This window comes from Bos grunniens, chromosome X, assembly GCF_055505025.1.
Source record: "Bos grunniens cultivar Pamir isolate PY7600 chromosome X, Bosgru_T2T1.0, whole genome shotgun sequence".
In the NCBI taxonomy this organism is placed as follows: domain Eukaryota; kingdom Metazoa; phylum Chordata; class Mammalia; order Artiodactyla; family Bovidae; genus Bos; species Bos grunniens.
Window position 1 is genome coordinate 87,617,725 of NC_141194.1, and position 14,624 is coordinate 87,632,348.

General features: G+C 41.8%; 1 protein-coding gene across 13 annotated transcripts in view; it reads right to left on the reverse strand.

Moving 5' to 3' along the window:
- Nucleotides 1–14,624, reverse strand: part of MID2 (midline 2) — a 109,248-nt gene that overhangs the window by 24,753 nt on the left and 69,871 nt on the right. For 12 of the 13 annotated variants that reach the window (XM_086386677.1, XM_086386672.1, XM_086386678.1 and 9 more), the window contains 2 exons: nt 7,926–8,033; nt 6,398–6,546 (listed from right to left, as the gene is read on the reverse strand). In XM_086386677.1, the coding sequence (XP_086242803.1) occupies nt 6,398–6,546; nt 7,926–8,033 (257 nt within the window). Of the gene's footprint in view, nt 1–4,546; nt 5,533–6,397; nt 6,547–7,925; nt 8,034–14,624 lie in introns of those variants that run through there. The other variant, XM_086386681.1, reaches the window with a different exon arrangement.

Genomic DNA, 14,624 nt, shown 5'->3' on the forward strand with positions numbered 1-14,624 from the left:
GTCCATTCTAAAGGAGATCAGTCCTGGGTGTTCATTGGAAGGAATGATGCTGAAGCTGAAACTCCAATACTTTGGCCACCTCATGCAAAGAGTTGACTCATTTGAAAAGACCCTGATGCTGGGAAAGATTCAGGGCAGGAGGAGAAGGGGACGACAGAGGATGAGATGGTTGGATGGCATCACTGACTCAGTGAGCATGAGTTTGAGTGAACTCTGGGAGTTGGTGATGGACAGGGAGTTGGTGATGGACAGGGAGTTGATGATGGACAGGGAGTTGGCGATGGACAGGGAGTTGGTGATGGACAGGGAGGTGATGGACTGCATGCTGCAGTCCATGGAGTCCCAAAGAGTTGGACACAACTGAGCGACTGAACTGAACTGATGTTATATTGCTAAAAGGTTTAATTAAGTTATTTAAAAAGATACTCTAAGATTGTTTCTAAAGCTTATCTCAGTAACCAATCTTTGGATAAAGGTCAGATGCTCCATGATGTACAACCAGGAGATGAACACTTGGCTATAATCATTTAACTGACTCAGATGACCTGGGATATACCAGGCTATACCCAATGAAAGTTCTTGACTTAAATTCTTGTTTGCAACCTTACTAATAACCGCTAGCTATATTATTTTCTATGTAGCCTGCTTCAGAAGATTATTTCTTACATTACCAAATGTATGACTGAGCCTGTGATAAAATGCTGATATGCAGTTCCATATGAGATCAAGAATTGTAATAGTAATAGTGTAATTGTAATTGTAATAGTGTAACTCTAGATATGGGAAGAAGCAACAAGAGGAAATATTTTCCTGGACCAAGAGGCTAGTAAGACAGGTATGGTCCAGAGACTTTCACTACTTACAAGGCCTGGATAGTGACAACACACATTGAGTGGCCTCTCAATGGAATCCTTGTTAGACCTGGGAATGAGCCCTCCCAGCACCGTGGGACACAATGACCATGAAATGCCCCCAAAACATGGTCAAATATATGGCTATGAAGGGGCCCTGCTGACTGAAAGTTGGCCCGTGCCAGCTGCCTCTACAAAGATTAAATCATGACCACTATAAGATGTTGACCTTCAACACCACCTTAAAAGGAGTTCAGGGTGGAGACAAAAAATAAGACACTCTGTGCTCTGGGAAAAACAAAAACAAAACAAAACAAAACAGGCCTTCAGATAGTCAGATGTTTTCAGTAAAGATTTTTATGAGTCCAAATTCTTGCATCTTCTCATACTTAGAGAAACACTAATGTCACGAATCAATGCCTGGACCTGGTTCTCCTGGCTAGCCCCCCAGCAGCTTTTCTACATCTATTAATCTTTGGGCCATATATCTTTAATTTTCTTGTTAGGTTTGTTTCTCCAAGTAGTAGTACAACAAGAATATCCCCTGGCCAACACCCAGACAGTGCTAGAATGCTGCCTTATCATTCTGTGGACTCTCATCTCCCTCTGTAAATGCACCCTGAGGTCCTCAGGCTATTCTCCCTTTGAGATCTTATATGGGAGACCACCCCCAGTGATAAAAATAAAAGCTCAAGGGAGACCACCAACAACTAGCTGACCTGGAGATGTCCTGACACCTTTCAGCCCTGGAAAAGTCTTCTGCCATATTGCCCGAGAAACCTTAGAAAGGACACCCATTCCTTTGGGCAAGTGGGTTCATCCCTATCAGCCAGGAGATGATGTATGGGTTAAAGATTAGATTAAAAAAAAAAAAAAACAAAACACTTCAGCCAGTTTGGACAGGCCCTCACACAGTTATCCTGGCAACTCCTACTGCTGTTAGTTATACGTGTCATCCCTTGGATCCACCACACCAGAGTCAAGAAGGCAGCTACTTCCTGTGATGAGAACACCTGGAAAGCAGTTTAGGACCCCAAAAACCTCCTCAAGGTCCAGTTCCAAAGACAACGGCCCTCACCCATGAAGGACACTGAGCCCTGCTCTAGTTACTCTGGAAGCTGACTAGTCAACACACAGCAGAAGTATGGCAAAACCAATACAATATTGTAAAGGAAAAAAAAAAGAAGCTTGAAGATTCTTCATCCTTGCTCCAGCCACACTCCAGCAGCTGACTGGTCAATGCACGGCAGAAGCTTGAGGATTCGGCTATCAAAATATCGATGGATTTTCATTGTCAATGCTGGCCTCTATCCCTAATTGGTATTATTGCTGGGCTCTTTGCTACAGGACCAACTAGACTCCTTGGCTGAGGTGGTTTTACAGAATAGGAGAGGGCTAGACCTACTGACAGCTGAAAAGGGAGGACTCTTCCCCTTCTTGAATGAAGAATGCTGCTTTTATGTAAACCAATCAGAAATAGTCAGGGACATGGCCCAACAGCTAAGGGAACAAACCATGAAAAGGAGAGAGAAACTAGCTAATTCCTGGGATGATTGAAACAATATCTGGATGTCACGAGCTGGGCATCGTGGTTTCTCCCTTTAATAGGTCCTCTCTGCATGCTCTTTGCAGTGCTCTTGTTTGGCCCTTGTATTCCCAATGCAATTACCCAGTTCATAACCTCATGGATTGAATCCATAATGTTATAAGTGGTAATAGCTCAATATAGCCCCCTAAATGATAGGGAGCTCTGAATGTCTTACCAAAACATGAGATGATGCTTTCTACAAGTGACAGAAGCATTGAGAGGGGAGAATGAAGAGGAAAAGTTACAATTTTACATAACCTGCTTGTTCTGCCTCTGTAACTCAGCTTGCTCCTTGCAAAGTCTGGATCACTTAGGTCACCACTCTCAGAAAGTGGGGACTTATAATACTAGGAACTGGAGCTTATCTTGCTCACCCTTGTCCTGCTCTTTGAAATTGCCCTGCCCCTGCAAACCTGCTTAATTATGCCTGTATGTGTAAAGGTCAGGCATCCCCCACCCCATCTTGACTCCTGTTCCCACACACATGAAACCCCTTAGTTTAAACCAGCCTATTAGCAGCTAGTGTTGCCCACTAATCTGTCTATAAAAACTCTAGAACCCCTTTGTTCGGGGCTCAGAGGTTAGAGTGTTAACTCCTCTGGGCCCGCCAGTGTAATAAACCTGAATTCTCCAACTCTCCGAGTGTGGTGCTTGGTTTCTCAATTACTGGTTTCTGCAACTGTAGAAAAAAAGATTTCTTAAAATTAGAGGGAAAATCTAGGGTGTCCGAAATCTGGCTCATAAGAGTCCCAGAAAGAGAAAAGGGAGAAGAGGAGGAAGCCATTGGCAAATAATAAAAGACAAATTCCTAGAACTAGAAGTCAATAGTCTTCAAATTGGAAAGACTCACTTAGTGCCCAACAAAAATGAATAATAAAAGACTCACACCAAGACATACATTGGTGAAATTTCAGGAAAAGTGGCTTAAAGATAAGACCTTCAAAGCTTCAGATATTAAAATATATGTCACATTCAAAAGATCTGAAATCAAAAAACTAGTGGACTTCTCAACACAACGTGGAAGCTAGGAGACAATAGAGCCATGGCTTTCAAAAATAAGGAAATGTTTTTCCGATCTTTCAATTTAGAAAATAAATTTAAAATATTCTTTAAACAATAAATTTTCAAAAATGTATTTCCCTTGTACTCTTTCTTAGGAAGCTAAGGGAAAATTTGTTCCAGAAAAATTAAGGTAATAAAATGGTACATGAAGGGGCAATCAGGTGGTATCTGATGGAGTCCCTAAGTAAGAACACAGCTGAGAAATCAAGGAGACTAAGCTGGTTGAAGTTCTCAGGGCATATGACTAGAGAGGACAATGCACAGAGAGAATTCTGAGAACTGGAAAGGGCTTTTGCCCCTAGTATTCAACAAAATACTGATCAACACATGCATTTGGGGGAAAGTGTCCAATGCCAGAGAAAGAGCCATCCAAAAAAATTAGAGGGGACGAATACTAATGCTTTCACAGGCCCAGGAATAGTGTATGTTCCCACTGGCCAGACCAGGAAATCTCATGATTCATGGGGCACTTGTTAAAGTACTCAGAAGGGTCTTGCCTCAGTAGTGGGGAAAAACTTCCCCTGACTAAATACTGCTTTGATCACACCCAACAAATTTTCAAAGCAAGACCTGAAAGGAACAAGCTATTTTCAAGTAATTTAACTGTGTCCCAGAACAAAGTTTAGGAATATTTATAGGAATACAAAAATATACAGCATCCAATAAGATAAAATTCACAATGTTTAGCATCCAATAGAAAATAACCAGACATACAATGGACAGAGGATCCTGGTGGGCTATATATAGTCCATGGGGTCGCAAAGAGTCGGACACAAGAGACTGAGCACCGGCACACAAAGAGGCAAGAAAATTAAACCCATAATGAGGAGAAAAAAGTAAGTAGTTGAAACTCACCCAGATATTAGAATTAGACATTAAAGCAATTATTATAACTGTATTCCATATGTTCAGAAAGCTAGAGAACCCTGCTAACTTCCTGCTCATGCTCAGCAAATGACTTTGCCTCCTATTTTACAGAGAGAGGAGTAGATATGAAATGATAAATTCTTTAATTTCTCATACCAAACTGATGGGCATACCAACATCCACATCCATTACTTGGCTACATACCTTCTTTTTTCCATACCTTCAGTTTTGCCCATCTCTAGCTGACCTCACATCCACTTTTAAACTCATTCATGTCTCTCCTATCTAAAAAAAAAAAAAATTTACAACCTTCCTTTATCTCATACTCTTTCTAGTTATCACCATATTTTCTCTTTCCCTTTACAGGAAACTTCCTGAAAGAATTTTCCTTTCTTCACCTCTAATTTACTCTTCTTAAACACTTAAAAGTTATTTATATTAAGATAACATGTATGTGTGCTCACTCAGTCGTGTCTGACTCCTTGCGACCCTATGGAGGAGCCTGCCAAGCTCTTCTATCCATGGGATTTTTCAGGCAAGAATACTGGAGTGGGTTGCCATTTTCTCCTCCAGGGAATCTTCCCAACTCAGGAATCAAACCCACATTTCCTGCGTCTCTCACGTTGTCAAGCTGATTCTTTACCACTGAGCCATCTGGGAAGCCCCAATTAAACAGTCAAATATTGCTAATAGTAATACTGCAAGAAGTGGCAATCTCCTCTCATCTGCAATTTCTGCTCTCCAATAATAAGAATACTGAGTATTTTGTACTGGGAATTATTTTTTAATTAATTATTTTTGGCTGCACTGAGTCTTTGTTGCCACACGCAGGCTTTCTCTAGTTGTGGTGAGCAGGGGCTACTCTCTAATTGCGGTGGCTTCTCTCATGGAAGCCCCCTCGTGGCTCAGACGATAGAGTCTGCCTGCAATGCGGGAGACCTTGGTTTGATCCCTGGTTCAGGAAGACCCCCTGGAGAAGGAAATGGCAACCCACTCCAGTATTCTTACCTGGAAAATCCCATGGACGGAGGAGCCTGGAGGGTTACAGTCCATGGGGACGCAAACAGTTGGACACGACTGAGAGACTAATGCTGCTCTTGTTGTAGGGCATGGGATCTAGGGTGCTCAGTCTTCAGCAGTTGCCCCAAGGCATGTAGAATCTTCCTGGAACAGGGATTGAATCCATGACCCCTCCATTGGCAGGCAGATTCTTAACCACTGGACCAGCAGGAAAGTCCACATGCTGGGCATTATTCTAAACCTTTATGAATATTAACTCATTTTACCCTCACAAAAACTTTATGAGATAGGTACTATTATTATTTGCAAATAAGAGAATGAGAATGAGACTCAGAGAGGTTGTGTGACTCCCCTACGACCAACCAACTAGTTTAAGGTCAGAGGCAAGATTCAAACCCAGGGAGTCTAGTGCTATGGTCTAGACTTAGGTAGGGCATGCATCTATGTATGTGGCCAAAAGTTTCTCTGCCCCTAAACCAACACCAACATAGAAAGCTCCAGGCCTGACTAGGTAGCATAGAGCTGTGGCATCGCTAGGGTGCATGGTTGGCTGTGTATTAGAAGAACTGGGAACATACCGTATAGCACAGGGAACTTTGCTCAATGTTATGTGGCTCTGAATGGAGGGGAGCAGTTTGGGGGAGAATGGATACATGCATATGTATGGCTGAGTCACTTTGATGTTCACCTGAAACTATCACAACACTGTTAACTGGCTATACTCCAATACAAAATAAAAAGTTTTTAAAAAATCACTTTGGAAAAAACAGAATAAAACTGGAATTCTTCAACATTTAAAAAAAAGAAGAAGAAGAACTGGGAGGTGGCAGAGAGAGAAAGGGGCGTCAGAAATCCACAGGGCTACCTACCACACTGAGGCTTAGTAAGTAGCCAGCTGGCAAAATCTTCAGGTGGCAGTGGCTACAAACATGCCCGAACTGAATTAAGTGACTTTAAGCTGGTCCCTTTTCCTAAGAGGAGGCATGTTGAAAGACCATAAGGAACTCACCTCTCAGCGATATTTTTTGCAGACTGGAGAAACCGTGCCTGGTCATTTTCTTTCAGGATATGCTCGGCTTGGTTGATGAGGACTGTTGACCGTTCAAGACACTGGCGGCAATTAGCAACCTGCTGTGCCAATTTTCTCAGTTTCATAACCTTAAAGAATTAGCAAAAGAAAAACAAGATAAACATATCCAGTGCTTAATTAAAAATGATAAAACAACATGAAGGAGATCTGCTGCAGTGATTCTAAAAATAAGACTTTTGAACATCCCATGGTCCCTGAACTGACCACTCTCCTTCTCCCCCTACTCTCCATGTCTATTTTGCCAACTCCTCCCTCCACCCGCTTACTGACCCTGCAACACACTCAATCATACACTCTAAGTTACCTACCTCTTCTTTTATTGATCATATTAATTATTTTGATTATAAAAGCAATGCATGGTCATTATAGAAAATTTAGAAAATAAAAAGTATAAAAAGAAACTCTACCACCTGGAGATCACCTCTGTTGACATTTTATTGTCAATATATTGTCATGTATATGTTTAATAAAAAACACCTCCTTTTTCTTTAAGAGTATCCACATTCATCTGTATATATTTCTCTCTCTAGGCATTCATGCGTACCTGTGTGCTCACAGATCTGTGTTCTCAGAAACTTCAATATCTGTGTTAGTAAGGAACCACCCAGCATGGCACAAAGTAATGGTTATCACTCCAGGCTCTCAGAGCTTCTCCCATTGTACACATAGCATGAGCTCATCATCACTATACTAACCAGCAGACCAATAAGCATAAAATCAGATAGCTGCATGAAGGCCCACACCTCACCTTCTTGATCACGATTCTTCAGTTCCCATGTTAAAAGCCTGGAAGTCTTCTCTCTCTCTCTCCTTCATCCTTTTTATATATATAATCGGTTGACGATTCCCGTCAATTCCTTTCTAGCGATGCCTGTTATGTTCTTCCCTTCTATTTGTGCTGCCACTTTCCTGGGTTAGGCCTTCAACAACTTATACCAAGAATCATTCAGTAAGCCTCATAACTTGATTCCCTGACTTTAGTATCATCATATTCTGATCTACCCTGAATACTTCTGCTATATTTTTCAGTCTTATCCCATCATAAGAAACTGAATAGAATGGTTTCCTTATGCCTTTCAGATTAAGCCCTAAGTCCTTACAATGGCAATCATGATCCTTCCATAGTTCTGGTCCACAGTTCTTTTTGTATTGACTTGGAGTAAAGCACCAAATCTGAAGTGTACAACTCAATGATATTTGCATATACATATACCCATGTAACTACCAACCAAGTCACAATATGAAATGATTCCATCACCGCAAAACTGCCATCATCTTTTCTGAATTCAGAGCCATAGGCCAAAGATTGCTTCTTCTTTGTCTCTCTCCCTAAACCCCCATATCTTCTTGCTTTCATGATCCAAGTTTAAACTGGAATCATTGGAATGAAACTTGGACTTTTGTAAAGTCAACTTGGCCTTGGTCTCACTAAAGTGCTCTGTTTTACCTTTGTCTCTTTGATTTTGACAGCAATCATTTGCTTCCTCTGCTGGATGATCTCTACCAATTCGTCACATTCTTCCATAAGTTTTGCCTCATGCATAGCGGTATTCACCTGCCAAGAAAGTCCAGAGTGTTACATAGTGATTTCTGCCCTTGTCCCCTGCAGGTTCTCAAAGGTTTGGACTAACAGCTAAGCATGCACAACTTCTTCAGTACCTCCCTCATAAGATCCACTCCTAGAAGAAGGGTAGAGATGATGATATTAATGATGCAAGGGCATTGAAGCACCACAGACAGGAAGGTCTCTGGCCTCTGGTATATCATGATGGTTAATGGAAGGCTGGGCAGAAGGACAGATGAGATGGGGGCATATTATTCCCACTGTTCAATTCCCTTTAATCTAGCACCCTGTCCTCCTGTTGTTCTTTTGCAAAGAGAGTACAAAGATATAAGTATGTCAGGGAAAGAGGATCCCTCTCCATAGGCACAAGAATACTAAGGTTAACTTTAAAACAACATATTTCTACCATCCTAATAAAAATGTTTTCAGTTTTCCTTGTTCCTTTCTAATTTTAAAATATATGAATGTTTAGCTCTATCTTCATATTAAGTATATGATTGTGTAGATGTATTTTCACACAGTTGTCATCATGTCTTAATAGATATCTCTTACTCTGGGTTGTCCAGTATCTGAATACCTTTCCTATTTGTGGATACTGACTACATCAAAATATCCTTACTGCAAAGTCAGGATGGGAGGGTGAAAAAAAAAAAAAAAGCCACCATTCTTCATCGTCTTCCCATGTACTGCCTTCTCCTGCCCATCTCTACTACTGTAGACATTAGATAATATGAAGTCCCTAGCTGGGCTAAAATGAGCACAGAGGATCTTTGGGCTGCCTAAATGTAAAGGGAAAGAAAAAGGAACCAAACTTATGTCTTTTAAGCACTCAATGTATCAAGTACTTTATAGATAAATTATTTCATATAATTATCATAACCACTTTATAATATAGGAGCTATTTTTATTTCCATTTCACAAATGGGAAAACCGAGGCTAAGAGAATTTCAGTGACTTGGTCGAGACTGCCCAGGTGGGAAGTGGTGAGAACAGAATTCAAACAAGATGTGTCAAGGGAAACTCCTGGGCTGGCAAGGTGGGCAGATAAGGTTCAGTTCCATTTCAGCAGCCATCACAGAGGGAAGCTCAATCATTCCAAGAGTCTATTCAAGGATCATTTGAGTAGAGCTCTAAAAAGCTGAGGCATAGACAATGGATTTCTTGAGCAGCAAAACTGAAGTCGTTAGATGTGCTTCATTAGCAAGGTAGGGCTGCATTTTCACCTGCTAGCCCTCTTTAGCAGAGAAGGCAATGGCACCCCACTCCAGTACTCTTGCCTGGAAAATCCCATGGATGGAGGAGCCTGGAAGGCTGCAGTCCATGGGGTCGCTAAGAGTCGGACACAACTGAGCGACTTCACTTTCACTTTGCACTTTCATGCATTGGAGAAGGAAATGGCAACCCACTCCAGTGTTCTTGCCTGGAGAATCCCAGGGATGGGAGAGCCTGGTAGGCTGCTTTCTATGGGGTTGCACAGAGTCGGACATGACTGAAGTGACTTAGCAATAGCCCTCTTTAGAGGGCTCCTTTATGTACTCCAAGCCCAGCAAGATACCTGTCACTAGGCCCCACTGTCTCCTCTCTTACCCTCTAAGGTCCCTGCCGGTCAATTTTCTGTTTCCTATTAAACTGAAATTAAATATGCTTGCTGAATTTCAGCCTTCTTTTGGTTTATTTTCACTTGCCAGAGGGGAAATGCCACAGTGAGAGCTTCCATTTATTCTGAATGAACAGTCCCACTCTGGCCATCCTAATTTTTTTCTCAGACTGCTCACCTCTCCCTAAATTGGTTCTTCCTTTCCAAGGCAGATAATATCACCCTCTCAAAGAATTCCCACTCATGTGGGAATCAGAGATTCATCTAGTGCTCCCTGGATCTCTGCAGAGACTCTTTGGAGACATAAGACAGTTCCTATTTATAGCCGCTGATGGTATAGTACACAGCGGTGTGGTGCCTTATTTCTTTTATTTCAGCCCTTGGAGTAACCTTGACCTAACACTCACTGTATGCCAGGCACTGTCCTGAATAGTTTATATACTAGGTCTCTCAAACATCAAAACAACCCTATGGATCTTTTAATTAAAATACCAGCAGAAGCTTTCTAAGGTAGTGCTTCATCTCTCTAAAAGGATCTATTTAAATGGATGCCATATTATTTGAAAGTGAAAATGAAGGTCACTCAGTCATGTCATGAAGTTTGGGGCTTCCCTGGTGGCTCAGTTGGTAAAGAATCCACCTACAATGCGGGAGACCTGGGTTTGATTCCTGGGTTGGGAAGATCCCCTGGGGAAGGTAACAGCTACCCACTCCAGTATTGTGGCCTGGAGAATTCCACGGACAGAGGAGCCTGGCAGGTTACAGTCCATGGGGTTACAAAGAGGTGGACATGACTGGGTGATTTTCACTTTCATATTATTTGGGACTATTTTGATTACTTTTAATAAAACCAATTCTAGCTTCACCTGAAAAAAAAAAAAAAACAACCCTATGAAGGAGGTACCATTAGCCCCATTTTACAGATAAGGAAACCTGAGCACAGAGAAACTGACTTGCTCAAGGCCCCACCCCTAGTAAGTGGCAGAGATGGAATTTGAGCCCAGAGCATCCATCTCTAGGAGTTCACACCTTTAACTATCATACTAAACTGTCTCTCCAGTCTAGTGTAGAAGAATCCTGTCTTCAGCTCCTGAGAATCGTTACCTCTTCTGCACTATCCATCTTTATTTTGTCATTGTATTCTCTTTAGTGTTTTCAGACTATCTATGTTCCCCCAGAAGGCCATGTACATCCATGTCTTGTGCCTTTGCTCAAGACTGTACTTTCACTTAGAAACTCATTTCACTATTTATTTGTTCAACAAAGTTCTACTTATCGTCCCAAACCCAGGTCAAAGATTGTCACTTCTGAAACTTTCTCTCACCTGCTTGGATACAATTGATTCCCTATTTATATTCCCATAGCACTTTATATCGGAGAAGGCAATGGCACCCCACTCCAGTACTCTTGCCTGGAAAATCCCATGGATGGAGGAGCCTGGTGGGCTACAGTCCATGGGGTCGCTAAGAGTCGGACACAACTGAGCGACTTCACTTTCACTTTGCACTTTCATGCATTGGAGAAGGAAATGGCAACCCACTCCAGTGTTCTTGCCTGGAGAATCCCAGGGACCAGGGAGCCTGATGGGCTGCCGTCTGTGGGGTCGCACAGAGTCGGACACGACTGAAGCGACTTAGCAGCAGCAGCAGCAGCAGCACTTTATATGGGCTTCCCTGGTGGCTCAGCAGTAAAGAATCTACCTGCAATGCAGGAGAGGCAAGAGACGCAGGTTCAATTCCTGGGTCAGGAAAATCCCTTGGAGGAGGACACAGCAACCCACTCCAGCATTCTTTCCTGGAGAATCACCAGGGACAGAGGAGTCTGGTGGACTACAGTCCATAGGGTCGCAAAGAGGCAGACACGACTGAAGCGGCTAAGCATGCACACACAATACTTTATATATAATTCTATCATATCATTTACTACCTTATAGGAATTTATTAATTTGACTTTCCTGAGCAAACATGAGCTCTGGAGGCCAGGGGCTGGGTATTATTTGACTATATCTCCAGCACAGTGACTGGCATATGGTTGGTGTTCAGTAAATATTTGTTGCATTGAATTGAATGGAGAGCAGTATCTTACTGCTTGTCAGACATGTTCACTTAGTTACTCAAGTCATCATAACTCAGTATGTCTAAAAACAAAGTCATCATCTTCCCTCTAAACCCAGCTTCCATCTCTGATTTCCTCTTTTAAGTTAATGCTATCATAATTGCACTTGTTCAGGTTCAGTTATCTAATTCTTCCTCATCCCCACATAAAATCACAGCAGTCCCAAAGTCCTCCCCTCCTTTCTTTTCAATCTCACTAAAGTCCTTCTGGTAATACAATGAGGCTCTGAACCAAGGAAACAATAAATTGAAGCCCTCATCACCTTTTATTGAATATTATTATAAAAGCCTCATTGATTCATCTCCCTACCTGCAGAATCTTTGCTTTGCTTTCTTTCATAATCCATCCTATCCCCTGAAACCAGGAAAAATCATCACCATCTTTATCATCAACCAGGCATTAATCATCTCTTGTATGCAATGCATTATGCTCAGGACCTACCCTTAATAAATGTACAATCCAAAAGGGTGATAAGGCTTCAACTTTTTGGCTCCTTGGCCAATTTTATGGGGAAAAACACCTACATATAAAAGAAATCAAGGTAATATAAGTGAAATGTCAATGAGTGATGTAGGCTATAATGTATAGAAATTGAAGGGAAAGATCAGTCTCAGTGGGGAATTGGAGAAAAGATGCCTGAATGAAGCGGGACTTGAAAATGGATAGGACTCAGATTTAAAAGGTGATAAGGGGGAAATTTTGAGCCAAGATAATGAGATTGAACCTTACTTCAGTGAGATTGAACCTTATCAAAAAATATATAGTATCTTTGAAAATTTTGCAGGGGAAGAAAGAAGGTAAGATGGTGGGAGAATAACTATAATAAAATTTCTTAAGAAGATGAACTTGGGTTAATTTAATTGGGGGTAATAGCAAGCATGGGCTTCCCAGGTGGAGCTGTGGTAAAGAATCTGTCTGCCAATGCAAGAGGCATAAGAGTCATGGGTTCAATTCCTGGGTCAGGAAGATCCCCTGGAGTAGGAAATGGCAACCCACTCCAGTATACTTGCCTAGAAAATTCAATGGACAGAGAAGCCTGGTGGGTTACAGTCCCTGGTATTGCAAAGAGCTGGACACAACTGAGCACATACATACATATACACGCAGCAGCACCAAGCATGGGGACAATTTAGGAGGCTCCTGTGATGTGAACAGGGCCTAGCCAAGGAGGGTAACAGGAATTGAAAGGAAAGGTCAAAAACGAGAAGCATCCCTTTGCTTAATAATCTTCAATTAGACAACAAGCTCCTTGAGGAAAGTTTTTATGCCATTTTGTTTCTCCCACTGCAATAGGCACAATGCCTAAACACAACAAACATGAAACATTTGCTGATGGATTTAGCAAAGTGAAAAATCAAAACAGGAATGGAAAACATTAAAAAATATACTACAGTAAATGCATTTTGTAGAGAAAATGCAGGATGAAATGAGAGAGTTTGAGTGTGGTTTGGACAGTTACATCAGGCAAAATGAAACAGCTAGATGCAACTAGTAGAGCAGACAGTTGGCTGAAGAGGCAAAATCCCAAACTCAAGGCAAAGCAGTGACATTAACATTTTTCCATGTCAAGAAGCAGCCCAAAAGAGCAGGGTCCTTAAGTGTTTTCTGAACAGGAAATACTCCAGGGAAAATCTGTCTTTATGATGTAAATAAAACATCTCAAATTGCTTGGAAGGCACTTGAAACCCCTGATATTTTCCTTGTCTGCAGTTTTCTTTGAAAATCCACTGAGGTATTCCACTCGCTTATTAACCCTCAGATGAAAACAACAGGGGTTACTTTTTTCCAACTGGGGTTACCTTGATAAGCATTCTTGGTTGGTTCATTGGTCAGTTGGTTGGTGGTTTGTGGAAGACCCCAGATTTTTATTTGAACTTTGTCCTTTGGTTTAGATTAGCGTGTTTGACTAAATGGCTTTATGTGTGTGGAAAAATCTATCCTCCCTGAAAATCCAACTAGGGGTATATTGTCACCCTGCTTATTTAACTTCTATGCAGAGTACATCATGAGAAACACTGGGCTGGATGAAGCACAAGCTGGAATCAAGATTGCCAGGAGAAACATCAATAACCTCAGATATGCAGATGACACCACCCTTATGGCAGAAAGTGAAAAAGAACTAAAGAGCCTCTTGATGAAAGTGAAAGAGGGGAGGGAAAAAGTTGGCTTAAAACTCAACATTCAGAAAACCAAGATCATGGCATCGGTTCCGATCACTTCATGGGAAATATATGGGGAAACAGTGGGAACAGTGGCTGACTTTATTTTCTTGGGCTCCAAAATCACTGCAGATGGTGATTGTAGCCATGAAACTAAAAGACGCTTACTCCTTGGAAGGAAAGTTATGACCAACCTAGACAACACATTAAAAAGCAGAGATATTACTTTGCCAACAAAGGTCCATCTAGTCAAGGCTATGGTTTTCCAGTAGTCCTGTATGGATATGGGAGTTGGACTACAAAGAAAGCTGAGTGCCAAAGAATTGATGCTTTTGAACTGTGGTGTTGGAGAAGACTCTTGAGAGTCCCTTGGACTGCAAGGAGATCCAACCAGTCCATCCTAAAGGAAATCAGTCCTGGGTGTTCATTGGAAGGACTGATGTTGAAGCTGAAACTCTAAATACTTTGGCCACCTGACGCGGAGAGCTGACTCATTTGAAAAGACCCTGATGCTGGGAAAGATTGAGGGCAGGAGGAGAAGGGGACGACAGAGGATGAGATGGTTGGATGGCATCACCGACTCAATGGACATGAGTTTGAGTAAACTCCGGGAGTTGGTGATGTACAGAGAGGCCTGGCGTGCTGCAGCCCATGGGGTTGCAAAGAATCGGACATGACTGAGTGACTGAACTGAACTGTGTAAAGAAAGGG